The sequence below is a fragment of the Nomia melanderi genome, chromosome 1 (assembly GCF_051020985.1).
Source record: "Nomia melanderi isolate GNS246 chromosome 1, iyNomMela1, whole genome shotgun sequence".
Classification (NCBI taxonomy): domain Eukaryota; kingdom Metazoa; phylum Arthropoda; class Insecta; order Hymenoptera; family Halictidae; genus Nomia; species Nomia melanderi.
The window spans coordinates 16,938,800-16,959,165 of NC_134999.1; the positions used below are offsets into that span (position 1 = coordinate 16,938,800).

General features: G+C 40.3%; 1 protein-coding gene across 1 annotated transcript in view; it reads left to right on the forward strand.

Moving 5' to 3' along the window:
• The window catches only part of CrebA (Cyclic-AMP response element binding protein A), a 45,218-nt gene that overhangs the window by 3,004 nt on the left and 21,848 nt on the right, over positions 1 to 20,366 (forward strand). Inside the window, exon 2 of the mRNA XM_031982517.2 lies at positions 2,079 to 2,285. Within this exon, the coding sequence (XP_031838377.1) occupies positions 2,220 to 2,285 (66 nt within the window). The 5' untranslated portion in view covers positions 2,079 to 2,219. The remainder of the gene's footprint in view (positions 1 to 2,078; positions 2,286 to 20,366) is intronic.

Sequence of the window (20,366 nt, forward strand, 5' to 3'; positions counted from 1 at the left end):
TTTGACCTGTCTGAAGTCTAAGCGTCGATTCGCGGAAACAGAATGACTTCCTTAATGCCAAAGATTCTTTCCTTTAAAAACTATATACTTCGAAAGTATATTCGAAATTAATTTCACCTTTGCCGTTCAAAATATTTAGGCAACCGTTTTAATTATCTCTTCTCCATCGTCGCGTAAAGCATTTGTTGGCCATTCATATTTCACAAACGTCCGCAAAAAAAGCCCGGTATTAGCCTGATAGCAAAAAGCGAATCATGCGATCGAGATAAAAACGAAGGAGCAGTATTTTTGAAACTGATTCGAAACGAGGAAAAAAGTAAACACGTCGTTATCGCGCGGCAGAAACGATGCGCGGAGCATCGACTTGCTGTCGCAACTCGGGACGAATTCAGCGGACCTTCTAATCGAAGCGATTACTTTCTCGAATCGGATCGTTTCGCTAACTAAGACTCGATCATTTAGCAGTTTTACTCGGCCGACCGGGGCGGAATTAAGGCGGATTGCATGCTTCCGAAGTTACGCCCGGGGTGGGGACGTAATGAAGACGCGCGCGGCAAAAACGGCCACAGCGATTAATGTCCCCGCGGTAGAAGCAGCGCGAGACTCGTATCAGGAAGCTGGCGATATCTTGTTTGCTAGATTACGCCCGTAAAAATCTGGTCCTTTGAGTTAATTTCCGTCCTTGGGCCAGTGTTTACACGAGACCGCGCGACATTGGATCGGCGTTCAATTAAATGAAATTAGTGCGGCGAGGGGACTCATTAACTACGTAGCGACCCGGCGCGTTCCGTTCGACGTAAAATTAATTTCGTCGATCGTAATACGATAATAATATTTCCAGACGAAAAAGTATATTGGATATTTTAAAATTCAATTCCGGATATTTCAGTTTGATGTGACCGTTAGGAAGACACTCGTCGTCAAACGTTAATGGTTAGTCATCGTGTTCTTCGAAGCTTTATTCGAAAGTTGTGAATCGATTTACAATAGTTTCTAATATGTTGTGGCATCTTTGTTTTGTTGAGTCGGTCTCGTATGACTCACTATTCGGTACACCCGGTACGTGACCGATAGCGTGCTTAAGTAACCCATAGAGACAGGTCCATTGATCTCGTTAGAGTGCGCGGCGGCCTGCAATGCAGTCGTGCATCGTGTTGCAATGTGGAACAACAGAAGGTATTAAATGCCAAACCGTGCGCGGTCATAACGCGACGCAATTTACATTCGTCTATTTGTCGGGCCAGTTGTTGTAGGTACTTACACCGTCGCCGGAACTCGCGTCTGCACGCATCCGTTGATCTTCAAGCACGCAGGGAACGTATTGTTTCGCGCATAGCCCCGGCGCGAACCCGCGGCAGAGTTTTTCGTGCTACGTCAGCGGAGACGCGTGTATCTCCGTTAGATTAATTATCGCGTCGGTTTGCTCAAGATTTGCTTGTTTAAATTCGCGAACGGTTCCCCGAAGCAGCCTGAGGCATGCAACGGGGAACGGAATTTCGGCGACGCCGTAAAAATATTTTTCAATTCACGCACCGGATATTTTGGACGGATTGCTAATAACGCTTCGCCTCTTAACACTTGGTCGGAATCTTTATAAATATGAAAATCATTAGAAAGATTGAAAATTGTTATTAGAGACTGGTAAATTTGAAAATTCTGCGAAGTTCGAAGACAATTGTTATCTATATTTAACCTCATTTAACTTTGAAAGCTTCGGACGAATGTAGAATAGAAATTTCAACAAAATTAAGTACACTTTTACCTCACTTTTACTCTTGATTCAATTATTCATGGAAGAAAGTAAAGGTTTCTTTAAATCGCCAACTGTCCCGATTATCAATGCTTAATCTACGAAGGAATATAACAAAGATTTCTTTTTTCGTTCGATAAACCGCGAGGGAAAGGGTTGATAGAAATTTCTGTCTAAATTGGAAACCGTTTCCGCGGGAAATATATGTATATATATAATGGACAGAGACGTCGCGGGAAGAAAGAGAAAGACAAAATGGTGGCGAAACAGTATGGAGGTAAAAGTCGCAGACCTCTTTTTCTTGACTGAAGAAAGATTCCGTTTTCAGTACGTATCCGTGATCGACAATGGATACTCGGGGAGAGATCGTGGCCGTGCTCCTCTGATGATCTCTATCCTCCATGGGCAGATACTACGATTCAACGACGGGCAACAGAACCATTAGGAACGATCGAGGTAGCATAGCATCATGGAATTCTACGACGTGGGAAACAGCGACCTTAGGGAGTTGTGGGAGTCTTACCTCGCCGAGCCGGTGAGTTCAGCCTGTTGTTTTCACCGAATAACATGAACTTTCGACATATTCTACATGCACGCTTTTGTCTAGCCACGGTCACACCTGCGCAAACAGCGTTGTGTTCGTCAATTGACCCTGTTACGCGTCCTGTGAACGCTGAAACCGAATTTCGGTAGAAACGAATTGAATTCGAAACTTTTTAATTTCACTGCAATGGTTATTCATTTGAACGATAACGGTATATTTTATTTTAGTTTCACCTTGTCGTATATGAGTATTATAAATATTGCAAACTTTCAATTAAACACTGGAATTTTATACAGTGATTTTGGCGCTGGTGCTCAAGGGAAGATCGAACGTGATTTACATCGCAAACGATTAAATATTCATTACTTGCGACGAAAGCGGTTTTACCTTGTACGCTAGAATAATTCCTGTAATTATTGTTGAATGATTACTGTAATGGTAACAGAAATTACTGTTTAATGATTGATATAAGAAATTGTTTCTTTTTAGTAGTTAGATGTTTATTATATATATTAACTTTACTGAAGTCAGTGTGTTAGATTTATGCGATGTGTGCTTCGTAACATGTAAGGAACCCACCACGCTTGAATCGGCCTATATACAATGGCGACTCCGTTTCTCTCACGTGTTCTATTCTCGCCGAGAAAGTGCTTGTTTTCGATCACGAACGAAAGCAAACTAAGCGTAGAAAAAATAGATATTTCGTGTTCCTCGGCCCTTCCTGCATCGAAGAGAAGCAAGCGGCATTTGCATTGTCAAAGCTCGTTAACATGTAATTAGTTATGCCTTGCGAAGATGAACACTTTCGCGATTGGTATCGAGTATACCCTTCCTTGGATCGTAGGAGTCTTGCTTCGAGATTTTCAAAGAAACCGTTTATAAAGGATTCTTAATGGAATATTCAACAAGGTCTCACAGCTTTAATTTATTTTCATCTTCGTACAATAGACCTTAATAAAGTCATTCAGCTTCGACATCGTTTTGTAATAAATTCACAGGAAGATACTGTTTCCAGCGTTAATTAAGTAGAAACTAATAACTTCTAGGTAAAGCCTTCGAAACCCTCTTAATCAAGTCCTCGAAGCATAATAAGCTTCTGTTCCAAACACTGATAACGAAGTGTCCGTGGTACGTTTCAACGATCCCTTCACCTAAGAACTTCTAATACAAATACATTGTAGACACACTATACATTCATTCTATTTAAAAGAATATTTACAACGTTTTCGAGAGAATAACTCAAAAAACTCTTCCGTTATACCAAAACCGTATAGTCCTTAAATAATGCTTACAGAAACTCGTTTCCCTAAAAATACCGTTTTAAAATTCAACATACAATCCGTACTCGAAAAAGCAGTTCCCAGTGGATTAATTTATTGCGCATAAATATTCACGAATGCGGTGCGTTTCGGCCACGGGATTGTCGGTGTTTCTCGGTACATTGTACATTTCATCTGAGATAAAGTGCACAGAGGCTTACAAAATGCTGGTCGTGTGCATTCGATTTGGTAATCCTGTTAATTAAATAACACTATTTTCCTCGCGACGCGATGATGGGTTATACCCAGGTATAGGTACAGTCGGCAAGAAAAATATCCGAATAGCATGGTAAGACATAAATTATCATTAAAAAAATTCTACACTGTATATTGCATATTATGTGGCATGCAAATTATGGTACATTCATTCTGTCCAAACATGCATAACGTCCAAATACACACGACAAAAAAAAATAAATAGAATCTATCAGTACAAGAGAAAACAAACTATTGAAAAGAAAAGCTGATATAAGTTTTAGAAATGCATATTTACTTTACATAGCCAAACAAAGGGAATATTAACAACGATATCTTAAAAAACAAAAGTACATTTTATATTCGGTAAGTTCAGATCGAGCATGAAATCTACTTTTTAAAATGGGAAAAAGGAGTAATTTTGTCGATGACTAATTATTTCGCGAAACAGGTCCGACGAGGCGCGTGATCGTACTTAGACGCACAGCTCTGTTCCATTACGGTTCAGTTATGCTTCGCGAGCGTAATTGAAAGGAATATTCTTGAAGTATGTGGCGGGTAGCGTTCGTCAGTTTGTAATACCGTTCGACGAGAGAAGTTCAGCGTTTCAGCGTAAAACCGGCACGCATCATCATCAGGTTTATTCACCTGTATAAATAAGTTGTCGTCTGCCCGAGCCGTGTCACGCGCTCGCGAATGTAGGAAGCGCGAATATTGTAACAGTCTTACAAGCAACTGCTTAAACTATTAGCAAACACAGCATTGGATGATACAATGTTTAATATTCAACAGTTGAACGGTTCGAACTCGTTTGAGGGAGGATGAGCGCAATCGACGGTATATTGTCCGATTGACTTTGCGTCTTCAAATGATTCTCGAAAGCATATTGAACGTTTGCGTCTCAGTTGTCGAGTACCGATTAATTTATGATTTGTAGCTGGCTCAACTGAGACTCGCAGTTCGCTTAACAAACAACGGAATGAATTACAATTCTTACGGGATAAATTACCAAACGTTTAAGTAATGTTTGTGAAATTGATTACACGTCACGTTGTATTCTGTAAAGCCAATGTTAAGCGGTTTTCGTTGATAACTTTGACTTATTTAACGGACGACGAAATGAGTGAAAGTTATTGAGAATATAAGCTACATATTTTATAATTTAACACTTGGGTGGACGCGTCAATTTGACGTATATTGAATTTTATAAACATTACTTGGTTAATGTCTATTTTCAAATCCCTAATTTGCGAGATATAAACGAACGAACGTCAATGCTTCAACGAACAATAGAATAAGTCATACAATGTAAGCCTAGTGTTAACTTTGGCTTCTGCAAACAGTAACAAATGATGGTTTTCTATAAAGATCCTAGTAATCATTTATAGTAATTCTAGGTAAAATTATGGCACCACTGTCACGTTTGAATCACAGTTCAAACAGGGAAACACGTAGAAAACCACTTTTATCTTACATATTGTACTGTTATCCGTGATATTGTTGCGGTCGATCCATTGAATCTCCTTCTTGGATGTTTCAATATTATTTAAAGAGGATTCGCCGTAATTCGTTTAATGCCCGGAGCTAAATGTTTGCTCGTTACGTTAATCCTATTTATCAGCCGCGTCATTTACATCGCGTCCATGGGTGTATTAGTCACTCGCCGCTTTTAGAGTGACCCCTTAAGTCGATAATCGCATTACCGTTTACTAATTACTATTTAGCGGCCCCGGCGGAATTCCCTTATCGAATATTCATCTCATAATTTCCTTACCTCCTGACCTGTCGGCCCGTTTTACGGTCATTCTTAACGACCCTGTTTTTTCGAGTACGAAATTACCGCACGCTCGAACAGTTATCTCTATCCGTGGCGTCAGCGCGGCTCCCCCGATTAAGTCACTGGGATACCCGAACTGTAATTACAAAACAGATTGCGACACCGTTAACGAAAGGATTACTCTAATTAATTCCCACGATTATAAATTCTATTTTTCGTTCGCCGTACGCGCTCCGGTTTCAATCTTTCGATCTGCCGGTAAACGGGGCCGGTTTCTCACACACTGGAAGATCAGTTTCTTTCTAGTGTTTTCTTATTTGTACAGCTGGTCGAATCATTTGTAAAACAACAGATAAAAAGTCCGCTCGCTACTTTTTAGCTTGCAGGAATATACAATGATTTTTAGCCGTCTCCAAACGCAATAATAATAAAATCACAAAATTCTGGCAGCGCTACTCGAAGTAGACCGCTGACTTCAGCTTCCCAGCGTTACCGTCGATTAGAGCAATACTGTGTACTGATAATTTTCTACTGTGTTTTAGTTAATCAGCATAAACACGAGAGAGAGAGAGAGACCGATATTCGTGATAGAACTTCGCCTTACTCCGAAGACTGAATTCCCGGCGTCTCACGCAATGCTTTCGTCATCGATGAATATTTACAATTACCTGATTAACATTCACGCACAGTCGAAAGTCTTATCTGTATTCGTCACGATTTTCTAACAAATGTATTAGATAAAACGAAATATTACAAACAGTATCTACAACGTTTCAAGCGAAGACATTATCAGCGTTGAATATTTATAATTCTTCAATGTTTACGCACACCGGGGAATCTTATCGACAGAGTCGCACCGCCATAGTTTTATTGGTCGTCTAAACAGATTGCGAGTAAACACGCAGGAGGAGATTGATCGGGAAAAATTGGCGCAAAAATGGTCCAGCCGTAGGCGGCGCTCTTTCCTCGCGACTCCTCCATTATCCGTAATAACAGCTTGATCATCTGCGCCGCGTAATCTCGCACAGACATCAGCGGGCCGCGTGCGGTTGCAACCGAATGACAGAAACAAAGATGGCCCAGTTGTCGAAAGAATTGCACAACGGGAAATGAGAAGAAAAGAAACGGGAATAAAGGAGGCACACGTGCCTGCATAGAGAACTGTGACAAAACGCCTGATACTGTCTGTTGCTTCACCAAGAAACCTTTGGAAACGTTCGTCGAAAACATTTAAAAGCGTTTTACGGGGCTAGCAGAAGTTAAGCTTGTAAAATGTAATCTCTTACTGATAGTACAATGATTACTTGTTATTCAAATGCAACAATTATTTGTGTCGATCGATTAGTTACCTTTTCTTTTGTAGGCGTTACAATACTGTATTCAGTAGGATATTTATTGCCTTATGTATGCGTTTTTCGATCTTTTTGACCTCACGCGTGTCGTGATAACAGTTATAAATGCATGACATTAATATACACGTTTCCTAGCATTATTCAATTTGGGAAAACTGAGGCATTGTAATTACAACTTCATTCTATGAATTAACGTAGTTCAGAGCAAGCTAAGCAACAGAATATTCCATCCATACGGAACGTTTCGATTAGGAGTATTCAACGCTGAAAAGGTTAAGAATCCACGCGAACTTCCGGTCGCTAATATGTTTTCTCAATAGTAAAACAAAAAGTTGGAAATGTATTATTTTGAATCATCTGGTAAATAGTTCTACCGCTAATCTAAGATTGAAACGTAGCAAACTTCAGCGAGTTTCGATTAACAGTTACAGGAAGCAGATGGCAATCAAGAGTTGCGCTTTAATCGTCGGTCTTAATATATAATCAGATTAGATTTCGCCCAACTCTGACGGAAGAAGAGCTGGCTCGGTCGCGACCAGCACAGCCGGTTAACAAATCTGTTCGTGATAGAAACTGAAAGGCAATCTGGTGTGCCTCCGCGGATCTATGTAGCCGGATGGCTCGTCATATTTGGGGGAGGGGGTCAATCCCCTTTTACTCGGTTACGTCACCTCTCAGGCTGTATTGTACCTACAGGCGAAGCAGTACTTTCCAGCGAGCGGAGTCGTTAAACTTAACGGTGGTTGCCGGTGGAAAAGTCTCGGCCGAGGATCGTTGTTCGATGAACACGTGGGCCTAGCGTACGATCCGAGCGGCGTAATGGCGGCCGTGAGCGCCGGGACGCGCTTCGACTTCATTCTGTCGCGTCCTTTTCGAACGCACATTGCAATGGCCATGATCCAGTTAGTATTTTGCATGAAGATACAGCCGAACCTTGATTGTCCGGCTTAATTTGCCGATAACAGTTAAGATAAATGGAGACTCGGGAAGGAATTTTTCAAAATGAAATTCGATCGAATGCGGATTATTGAATTCCAAGTTAATCAAGATTCCGGGCAATCTTGAATCGAGAATAATATATGATATTGAATTTTATTCAACTTTATATTGTATACAAGTTTGAAGATTTTTATGCATTGAACCGTATATAACGGAGCTCGTGAAAAGTTCCATATTTTTGGTATTAAGTATCTTAATTAAGAGGAGTCCATGGCGTAACAGTTTAGATGAAATTAAAGAGCATCTGTTTAATTGAAGAACACAATGCAATTTAATTCAACGTTCCGAACCATCGAGGCAGTTAAATTAATTAACACATAGTATGCGGATTAAGGAATTGAATTGAATAGGAGACTTCTGGTCGGATACTCCATCTTAGTTAGCGCTGCATCTACTTTTGGTAGCAATTAATTGCGAATTGCCCTCTAAGAAGCAACTAAGTGCGCGTATGTAAACCGGACGTGCCAGCATAAAGAAGGTTTTTAGAGGTCTTCCAAGTATTCGCGAATAAAACCGACTACCGAGAAATAAATAATTGCGTCTGAATAAAGTGTACAGCTGTCGTTTGATGCAGTGTGAAGTAGACTTGATGGGAAATCATTCGATTCAATCCGTTAATTACATACTCTTGTCTTCCATAATTCCTCTCGGGACAGGGAAAAATATATTAAATTTCATTTATAATCCACAACAATCATATGATTCCATTTTAAATTCATCATGAAATTCTTTTTCATTATAATAAACAACTGTCTATAAAACAGATGAACATAAAGATAGAAAATATTAGGGAAGAACATGAAGAAATTCTTTAAATTACGAAATACGAAGTATTGGAGAATTTAAAAATTTTAAAGTTTCTGTATTAGAAAACATTTTGAAAAATTATCGATAACAGATTGAATAGGTTTGTTTAAAGTTTGAAATAGATTGAATAGGATTATTTGAAATTCAAAGTAGATTAAACAGGATTACTTAAAATTGAATACAGAAGGTTCATAAGATTGATAGTATTCTTGATTGTCGAAGACGGGTCCCTGCAAGCAGGAATCTCGCTTTCAATTTCCCCCGGATCGAAGAGAAGGCTACCTCCATTCAGTTTTGGTGTTGCTGGTTCCTGAGGCTTCTATTTTTAGCGGGGTTGTGTAAGCGACGTCTGTAGCGATTTAAAACGATGTGGGACGTATCACATGTACCAAATTGCAGTAAAACTGGGGTACGAGCCGCCAAGGACTTAGACCGCGGAGATTAAGCCAATGGCGACAACAAAATCGCATGTCTCTTATGATCTCGGATGAACTTGCCTCGCTACGCAATAACATTACTGCGTCATTGAATATGAGAAAAAGTAACAAACAAATGAACCTATAGCATATCTATATCAAGAACACGCATCATTTGCATTTCAACCTTTCACACTATCATAGGACTCAATTAACATTAAACCCTGCGATAAAGAAAAAGACGCAACATCGTGTAAGCAAAAGAACATAAAGTATTCGATATTTCCTAGTTACCTCGGCGAAATTCTATTCTCCGTGGAATGTCAAGCTCGCATATTAATAAAACGGTGCAGCGAAATTTTTTCCCGTAGGCAATAAATGCTCATTACCGTTACAGATTAAAATATTAACAATAAATACGGAGAACTATAAGTGGCGATTAAGCGTCACCGTAAATATCATTTATTGCGGATTAATTATTATTCAAGTTTTACAAGCCGTATAAATGTCGGACGTAATAACAGCGTGTAATATATTCGAATTCCTTTGACGAAATGAAAACCTAAAGTTCGTTTTAATACGCTCTCCGGATGAAACATGGATGTTTTAATACACGTCTTAATATTGAAATTCAAACTTCATTTGGGATTCGTTTATTTGCGTCGGCTCCGTTGCGCTCGTGCGGCATACTGCCATATAAATTCAGTAATTGTCGATTAACTATCTAATCTAATTAGGCTAGCGATAGCGATGTCAGCGGTATCGTGCACACTGACAGCGGCAGGCGGTGGATGGAATGCCGTGGTTGGCTGGTTTTTGGTGCAAAAACCGGAAGTACCCGTATGCGGGGTTCACGGCCGGAAACGTTAGACCAGGAAGAACTGTGAATAACCAGCGATACCGCGGAGCCATCCTTCCTCGTGTGTACCGTTTGAAAAACAACGAATTATCTGTCCCATTAATAGTGACGGTGTGGTATCGAGCTGATAAAACGAAGTTGCAGAAACGATAAGAATTTTCTGTGTATCGACAGTGGTTATGTAACGGCGTTTACTGTGCCTCCGGCGATGCCTGTTCCATTTTGTTCATGCGACTCGCGAAAAAAAACAATGAGTTATTTGAGAGTGGTAATACAAGTTGTTCTTTATTCTGTGGATTTTTTATTTTATATATAGAAATGGAAAGCTTCGTAAGTACGAGACGGAGTTAAGGATACCACGGACAGTTTGGGAAAGTATTAATAATAGATCTTCGTGAGAATGTTGAAGGGAATTATATTTATTTAGCTGATGAGATAGTTCGGGTATGTGGAGATGTAGGAGTTTAGAAATATGGGAATATGAAATTTGGAAATGTAGAGGTGTGGAGATGTAAGGATATAGAAATATAGAAATATAGAAATATAGAAATATAGAAATATAGAAATATAGAAATATAGAAATATAGAAATATAGAAATATAGAAATATAGAAGTACTTCTTAAGACCATTCTGATCCGAATCAAAATCCGACACTCCACGACAAAGATAATTAAACTCTTCCTCTTTATTTTCGTCAAATTTCCGGACGGGTGAATCTCATTAGGGATTCCTGAAATAAAATTTCAGCAGGGCGTCCGACAACGTTCTCCGATGAATGAGAGAAGTTCCACGTGTCGTTCACTGCCGCCGCGTTCATTCAATCTTGTTGTTGTTTCCACGGCGAGTTCTTTTTCACGCTCGTCTCGCTTCCGTGATCCCTGTCATGCATCAGCACGAACCGTGGCAACAAATTGGAAAGGATGAAGGTTGCCCGCAAGGAGTTCACTGTACCGTGGCCCGTAATGCTCGCCGGGATCTAGATGTCGCGGGGCCCCGGCTTTTCCTCGAGCGCGAAAGTCGAACGGACCCCGTTTTGCATTCGCGTTTCTCACGCGTCTCTGGCCTGAGGCGAGCCACCTTGTTTTATTTTCGCCACGGGTCCCAGTTAATTAAAATTCTTATCGAAGAACACGAGATTTATTATCCTCGTTGCAGATAAACCGCGGACTTCTACGCTAATTTAGCTTTTCTTTGATCTTTCCAACCGGAACTCGATCTTTCTTTCATCCGGTTGCAAACGAGACGATAAACCGAACGAACTGAACATTTTCTCTATCGCGAAGCCACCGGGAACGATAGCAATCCTATTTTGACAACGTGTGAAATAGAAACATCATTTCAGAAGAATTCTATATTAAAACTCGAGCGATTCACCCATCGAACGAAAGATCGTTTTGGTGATTTATTTTATAATTGCGCTTCTCAAGTATACTCCTCGGTGATTTAAGCATTATACAACTTCTTATCGTTCACTCTTTATCTTGATAACGGATATGTCCTATCTTCGATAGAAAACAATTTCTTGGAAAAGCGTTCCGTTCGAATTTCGAGAACACCGAAACCGAAGCGTACAGTCGGCTACAATATTCGAATGTTTCCGAAAGAAACGTTCTGGAACACACACGACTCTGCAATACGCAACCTCAGATTAATTGCACGCGTAGACGAGACTGAAGTCTAAATCCCTGTCATCTTCTAAATAGTCTGTTCCACACTGCGCATTGCAACGGCAATTACTAGCGTCCACCGGCGCGATAGTTAAACACTTATAGCGCGCACATTTCGTTATCGTGGCGTCCTTGTCGCGGCGATCGCGGCCAGCTGTCGTTTCAGCGACGCCAGTCATTTTTGCATGGAACTTTCCGAATGAAGCATTCCCAACGGCGATACGAGAAATCATATTTTGGGATCTTTGGGCGACCGGTTCTGACCGCGGTGAAAGGAAATCGCGCGATTGCATGCCGCCCCATATTCTATTCCGTTCGCCGTCTCTCTGTCAATATTTGTCGCGGAATCTCCTGATTCCCCCCAATAAAACAAGAAAGACGCAGCCAGTTCCTTTCTCGTTAAAACAATCATCGAAACCAACGAAATATCTTTCAAACAAAAAGATAGAGACTCACCGAGGTCTATTTAAAAGTCAGATTAAACAAATTCGAGAGCATACCTCGGTAAATCGACGTTCACACCCTTGAACTGAAATGGCGAGTCCATCTCGTCACGAATTTCCTCGAGGAAAGTGATAACGAGCTGCACTCACCAGGCATTATTGAGAGTCGAAGCTTTTTATCTGAGTATACTTAGCCGACGACTTGCCGTCGAGTGGGACATCTAGATAAAACTAGGAAAATTAAATTGTCTCCCTGAGCAGTGCTGTTTGAAAATAAATTGCCGTCCTAGTAGTTGAAATGCAAAACTCCGCACGAAAGCACTTGTTTTCCGTAACACGCGGATAGTAAAGATAGGGGTAATTACAGTGTAATCATAGGGTCATTCTTGGATCGAAGATAACAAAGTAACAGACCATAGAGGAAAACCGCAATATGCTCGAAAATTCGATTTCCTTCCGCCAGAGCTTCGAAAGTAGCGGTTGACGCGAGAATTTGCTAGTTTTAAGGGAAATAACCTTTCAGATATAATTTCCAGCGATAATTGAACACTCGTGTTTCATTCTTAATCGTGCGAAAGGTCTTTCGAAGACGTTTCTAGCGACCGAGATCGCGGTAACGCGTGGAATAATCGTTAAGGGCGGCCCTTCGCGCACGACGGGCCAATGATGCCACGGGAAACCTTGGAATCTCACGATCCTTCGTAGCATTCCCGTCACGGGGGAAATTAGCATCAGCCGGTTGGCGATTCATCACGGTAATTTCGCGTCAAGTGAAAACCGAGAAAGTGGAGTTTATCGTTCGCTCGTCGGTTTCGGCGTATCTGCTCGTCCCGTTTCACTCCGTAGACCGGCCAGATCGTTTTCTCGGCTCTCTTTAACACTGGAACTACCGTCTTAATTCTCTTGTTTCACAATTATTGATATTTCTAAAGTATCCGACGTTTATCAAGATACTTAAATATGTAATAATAACTAGATTGCGTACTGTGCTTGCGTACTATTGCTAAGAATGCAAGATTTGCGAATCTTCGCGCGAAAATCGAGTTTTAAGCGTGTAATTAGGTAAAAAAAATTACAGTAGAGAATGGTTTAACCTAAGAAACATTATAAAAAGCGCTACACTTCATAGATTTTGTATATTTGTTTACGTTGTGCATATTTTGTACAGTTTTTCACATTTGTATTTCAGTCGTTCAATGATAACGCATCTCGATTAACCAATTTGATATTACATTTTTGCGATTTCGCGTATTTTTCCCGTGAAATCGTCCGGCATTCAACGTGTTAATTGCGAACGGTGCCGTGGGCGAATCAATCGATGTTGTCAGGATCGTAGGCATCGACGGACCTCATGGAAACAGATTATCGAGCAATTTTGTCGAATCACAATAGTGATTGCTCCTTTTGTGTCGTGGTCAACGGAGATTGCTCTCGCAGCAGACTCTTCTATCGTTTTATCTGCTTCCTCCGATAGTGTTCGCACAATAACTGATAAAACCATGATGACGTGGGAGCCGGTTGATTCGATTGACGCCCACGAAATTTGCGAAAGTGAATTATAAATAGGAGAGGCTGCGTGATAGATATTTTAGAGATTCTATTGGTAGATAATTTACTAAAAATTGAGCTGTGTGCGTAATAGTCATTCTAAAAATAAGCTAAATTCAACAGAATTCAATGAAATCCCATATCTAATTTCAATAGAATTCACATCGAGATCCATATCTAAATTGAGTGGAACTCACACTAAATCTCATATCCAAATTCAAGAGAATCACACTAAAATCCGTATCCAGATTCAGCAGAATCCACAGAAAAGTCCAGCAACGCCATGATAAACGAAAAGAGAATTTCATTCGATCATATAATATCCACCCAAGTGTTTCGATGAAAGTCTTAATTCTTTTAAACGTTCGCAATCTAATTATCATAAATGTACAACGGTATCAGCAATATCGGTATTCCGTTTCCAATTACAGAATTTAACTAACTGTATATACATATCGGTACACTTGATCGAGCATGTGACACGTACAATTATTCGAACATCGAATCGAATGTGTTTGAACAACGATACCAACAGCGAGCGGAGCACGTGTCAGATAATACACACAGAACTCATTGTTCTGACGAGGCGTGAACAAATGTATATATATGAACGTACTCTGTCGACAGGTATCGACCATGAAAATTAACAGCCCGTTAATTAAAACGGCCGTCGCGGAAATCGACGGTTGATCGAGCAACAACCCGTTGAACCGTCACGATTTCACCCGGGCTTCACGCTCCTTTTCTCTCGGGCTCGATCGCCACTTCCGGTGTTTACGAAATGATACAGATTTAAGACGTTACACTCGACTTATTCTCGTCGATTTCCGGGACACCGTGCTCGCTCACTCGCTCGCTCGCCAGACTTCGTTCGCGTACGATATTAGACGGATCTTCGCGACTCGCGCAAAAACTTGTCCCGTGCGCGCAGGTTCTTTCTCGATTCGTTCCTATCGAGGCCCGGCGAATTAATTGGCCGCATATTCTAATCGATGGAACGCGTATTTCTGTCCAACATGCAAATGGTGACCTTTGCTTTCTGCGTCCATGAATGAAAGCGTACTCGAGCATGAAATCTGCTGCAACTGCCGGCGACTTTCATTCATGAGAGGTACGAAATATTAATTAAGATGCTAATGAATATTTGCATTGAATCTTTTGTATGTTTACTCGGTTCTTTAATGTAGTTTTTATTGATTGGGAGAAGCATAGAATTTGTTTTAAAATTTCTAGCTTCGATTTCTGTCTTTCTTGAGCGATCAACTTGTAGGTATCAAATGAAAATTTAGGGGAAATATATCTATCTTCGCAATATACGTTACGTAATTTATAATTTTTAACGAAAATAGACATGTTTATAAACTCTAAGCGTAAAAACATGTACGTGGTTATTATTATAGATTTTATACTGATCGCTTCACTAGTTCACTGGTTCGCATTTTACTGTTACCGAAGCATGTGATTTCAACACGATGCTACCGGGAACTAAAGGGTTAAATCGCATATCTGACCGTCGGGTTTAATCCATTACCAGGAAAAAGATGCATTACGTCAGCCGCTAAATCCCCGAGTGACAACAGTGGAAAAGAATTTAACACATTCCATGCCGCGTGTCCCAAAAACGGGGCAAGCGTTCGACCACAAGTTTAGACCTGGTTTCCTGGCCAAGTTTACATGAACACTGCTCTGTCATTTTTACTTTGTCTTTATTCTTCAGCATTTCGGATACAAAGCAATTTTTTTGTTATACGATGCACTTTATATTTTTAATAATATTCTACTAATAAATAAGTTTACAACTCAGAAGAGAGAACTGTAAGCACATCATTTTTGCATATTTACCAAACCTAATACCGTGTCCGAAAAAACGGGACACGCAGTCAGGTAATGACACTCGCTCGAAAATGGCTGTTAGTGGGCCAACTATATATCTGGACATTCGTCTAACGTTGGACTGGATCGCCGTGGAATCGTTGCGATACTATTCCCGTAATCGAAGATATAGGTGATAAAGTATCAGGTATCGAGGGGAAGCGAGGCAGGACAACGCGATAAAATTTAATAAACATTCCCGCGCGTGCACGAGGAATCTATCGTCGCGATTTGTCGCACTCGTTTCATCCATTTCCTGTGATAAATATCGGCGAACGAGTATCATTAGATAATAAAACCGAAAAAAAGAAAACGTTTTGTCTTACGCGTATCCACAGTCCGGAGTTTTAGATGTTAATAAATTGCATTTGGAATTGCTCGGCGCACCGCTTATGATTTCAAGAAAAAAAGTGTCCTTTAATTAAGCTATCAAGAGTTGATTTAGTGGTCACGGTACTTTGTGCGAGTTATCGATATAAGGTACAACTGCAAAAGAAAGGAATCGCGCTGGAAGTCAATTAACCTGTAACTGCTAATTCATCCTGCTCGTTGAAACGATCGGAGACAATTTTTTCCTTCGGCGGACATAAAACCGAAGGCCGGACCGCGTTAATACATTCCGCGGCTATTAATATTATTTTATGCACTCTCATTCGGAAATTATAACAAAAACTTAACAAGCGTCTAACAAGGATGTAATGAAGCATCATTCATTGTGAATCAGCTTCTTGCCCGTGAACCGGCGAGCAATTTCGATCGAAATGTACACTCCTGTTTCCATGAATTAAAACGACGAACAAGGATCGCTATCAATTATGCACTGAAACGTCCGTCTAACTGTTTATAGAACAACATTCTTTCCACGACGAAGTTACACACGATTTCCCTGTAACTGTAGCTTCGAGTTTTATAGGGAAATCGGTTACAATCTGTGTGATAGTTCGAAAAGATTACAAATCCCTTTGTTCAATAAAATGAATGTTCTCTTAACAATCTATCATTAAGTTTCGAATAACATACTTTTCTAACCCATACAATTTACATTCAACATTTACATTCTTGAGAATTCAGTAATAACTCAACGAACCTTATATTCATTCGACACTTCCCTTTAAACTTCCTGCTAAATTCCCATTTAACTTCAATGTCGACAAATCGTCAAAATCAATAGCTAAACAACTATCCTCAATTTTCCAGTCAATCTTACACAAATTTTCTTTACCATCAAAATATTAAAAGAAAGCGATAGATGCATGTGCCAAACTCACTCGGGTCGCAAGAAACAGTCCGCCATTTTCCTGGCGAGCGGCCGAATAGCGCGCGAAATGGCTGCCGCGTTATTCAGTGGCCCATATAGTTTCTTTCCTGGTCGGGAAGGGACGCGCTTACATATTTATCGGTCACGTAAAACTGAACGTGAGCAATGAACGGTGCAGGTACACGATAAAAACGCGGGCGCGCGATAAAACGGAGGCCGTGAACGGAACAACCTGGAATTGCGTATATATACTGGTGTATGTATGCACGCGCGTCGATAACGGGCTTATCTACCCGTGGTTTCCATCGGGTCGCCCGTAGTTTCCCGTTTTCCTTTCCATTAACCCCTTATTCGAGCACCGTCACAGTTTCGTCCCCTGCCCGGCGCCGATAACCGACGCACGATTTTCGGGACGAGTTATCTCGTCGTCATGTCCACAGATTAAATCTGCGCGCCCACTCTCCCGTTATCGAGCGACTTTCGGGCGAAAATTTCCACCATTTTTTGTTAACCTTTTCACGGTGAACGGTGGATCTTTCGAGCGAACTGAGATATCAATGCTTTCTAAGTGACAGTCATTTTTACTATTCTTGAAGAACGGGTGTATTGAAATTGAGGAAATTAAAAGTATATTAGATGTTAGGAACTTAGAAAAAGACTAGGGATATTGAGATTAAGAAACTTGGAAGAGAACGAGGGGTGACAATTTTAATATATCGTTTTTATGTTTCTAGGTTTTAAGTTTTCATCTCCTAGTTGTTAATGTTCAGAGACTGTCAGGGATTTGGGAATTCAGTGTTTTGCTACTGGAATGTATTTCTTTGCATACTTTCGACACGATTAGAACAATATTTTTGACAGTATGCTACGATATACATTGTAAACATATAAAATATTCTGCTATTATAAATGAGTATTCTATTAAATAATCTGTTATATAAGATATTCATTATATTCAAAAGAGAATCATAGTACAATGCCATCGTGTTGATAAGAATAATTTATTTCCGCTCTATCAGCGAAGCGACAATTAAAAATGTACAACCAAGTCTTCAAATAATTTTTCATTGTAGCTAACAGTTATCGGGCATCCAGGTAGATCATAAATAATTCCCTTCGTTACGGTTGAAAGTTAATACTGTGTCTTCGCGCTATCGAGCTGTCAACGACAAACGACCGGATTATCGTGGTCCCCCAGGTCGATTGTGTTGCTGCCTCGATTTTTAAACATCGCGAATGTTAACTTCGTGACAACTGCCGAACCCACATCCTGCGATAATAGGATTCTAAACAAAACTTATTTCCCGACGGTTGACCACGCGTAATTACTGGAAATTACTGCAGCCTCGGCGGCTAAACAAAACAAAAAACGGGGGGTTGGGGGGTAGATGAAGCCGAGATGTCGGATCAACGCAGCTCGTGGAAACGGAAGTCGACGGCACGCAATTCTATTAATCTATTCATCGAAGAGCAGATTTACAAAACCGTGTCGCGTTTCCGTTCTTCCCGTCGCATATTGTTCCACCCTATGAGCAAAGCTGTCACGCACGCGATTCGGGGGAGTGGAATAGAAATTTTCGAATCGATTTTACGGTACACGTGACCGGTTGCATTTCAAAGGACTTATCTTAGGGTTCGCGGCATCGATTTAGATTCTTTTGTTCCTGATCTGTTTAATGTATTCGACCCTGTGGGCGGAAGGACGAAACGATAATCAGCAAACGAATCAGGGAATATGTGAATAATTAGATACAAAGTTGCAATTCAAGCGAAGATATTGATCAACAGTTATATAAAAGTGTCAGTATAAAAGTACATAAATCTCAGATTCATCACTGAATACTTACTGAATAGATACATGTAATTAAAACGTAAATCAACAGTAAAGTCATAAAGCTGAATAATTCAAACAATAACCTATTAGTATGTCACGATTGTACAATATTTTAACGTAACCAACTTGCAATCTTATAAACACTTTTCAAATTACCCATCTTACTATTGTACACAATTCTCGAACAATTTAACCACCAAAAAAAAAGAAAAAAACCACAAGGCGGACTTTCCTCAGGTTTAACACTAGAACTACAGTACCAGTCAAAATGACTGATGTTTTTGTTTCGCAATGATTAATATCTTAAAAGCATTCAATATTTGACATGATCTTGAAAATAAATAACTTCATTTGAATACTATAATGAATGTCTAAAAAAACCGACAATAATCTACTGTTACAATTTTTATACGGATTACATATTAATCGTATTAAATGCTCGGTAGTTCTAGCGTTAAGCCAGTTCGAGAAACGCAGTGTGAACTGCCGCTAAGAAGTTGATCGACTTAGAGTGCCGGTTCGTGGAAAGCGTCGTGTTTTCCACGAGCTCGCCGCGCCGGAATCCATCGACTACCTGTTGAATCGGTCCGTCTGCTGCACCTCGGCCGCGATGGTGTTGGCCACGGGTTCCCGTGAGGAAATCGACGCTCGAACGTTTCCCCGTGCTGTAAAGTAAGGTACGTGAGAACTCGACTGAATTCACGGAGCTGGCAAGCAAAACGAGCCCCGCGCCGGTAGCTAGACGATCAACCTGTTCGCCGTGACTCGACCATTTTCTTCCCTCTTTTTCCTGCTCGGTTCTTTTTTTTCGACAGAAAGCTCTTACCTGCCCTTTGAAAATGCTTCGACCCTACCATCGAGGCAGAACGGGGCGCTTGGAATTTATAACGCGGTCGCACCTGTATTCATCAACGAACCCACGTGGCTGCTATATAATATATCACCCCTTCGATTTATAAAATCCTCCTATGGAGCGGTAAATTACTGTAATAGAAGCGGCCGCGTATCGTTGTAAATTAAAATAATGACAGGGGGCTCATTAAAATGACGGGGATGCGCTCCGCATGCATTATAATGCAAGTATTCCGATGTTTATGGTGATTCGGTGTTCGTAGGATTTATTGGCGGACTGATTAAACTGGAATAAGTGGGGAAATTAACTTCTGAAGAACTGTGATTGTAGCGAGTGAATACACGTTGCTGTAAGGCACTGTTGAAAGGCGAAGTTTATTAACCCTTTGCCGACGAATGTCTACATTTCGGCGAGATGAAAGTTTCGTATTTAAAAAACTAAGTGTGGACGAATGATTTGATTACTTGAACTGCAAGATATCGATACGTAATTTTCTTTTTTTTATATTAATTAAGCAATTGATAAGCAGTTCATCTTCGTCTGCTGAAGGTTTCGTATATTTTATAGAATCTCCGTCCGCAAAGGGTTAAACGTCCACCGTGTTTACTGAATGGTGTACTTGAATTAAGAATACTCAATTTGTTATATTGAAATACGGGAATACTGCTATCTAATATAAAATTTAGTCTGTATTAATATATACAAATTTAAATTGTACTAATCATAAATATTATCACTGTATAAATTTAGTCTTATTCCTAGATTACAAATCTAGGAATAGTCTAATATAAAATTTCTTCAGCAATGTGCACCACTAAATTCATCCTCCATTTCCAAAAAGAAACCGGACTCCACATTCCATTATTCCATCT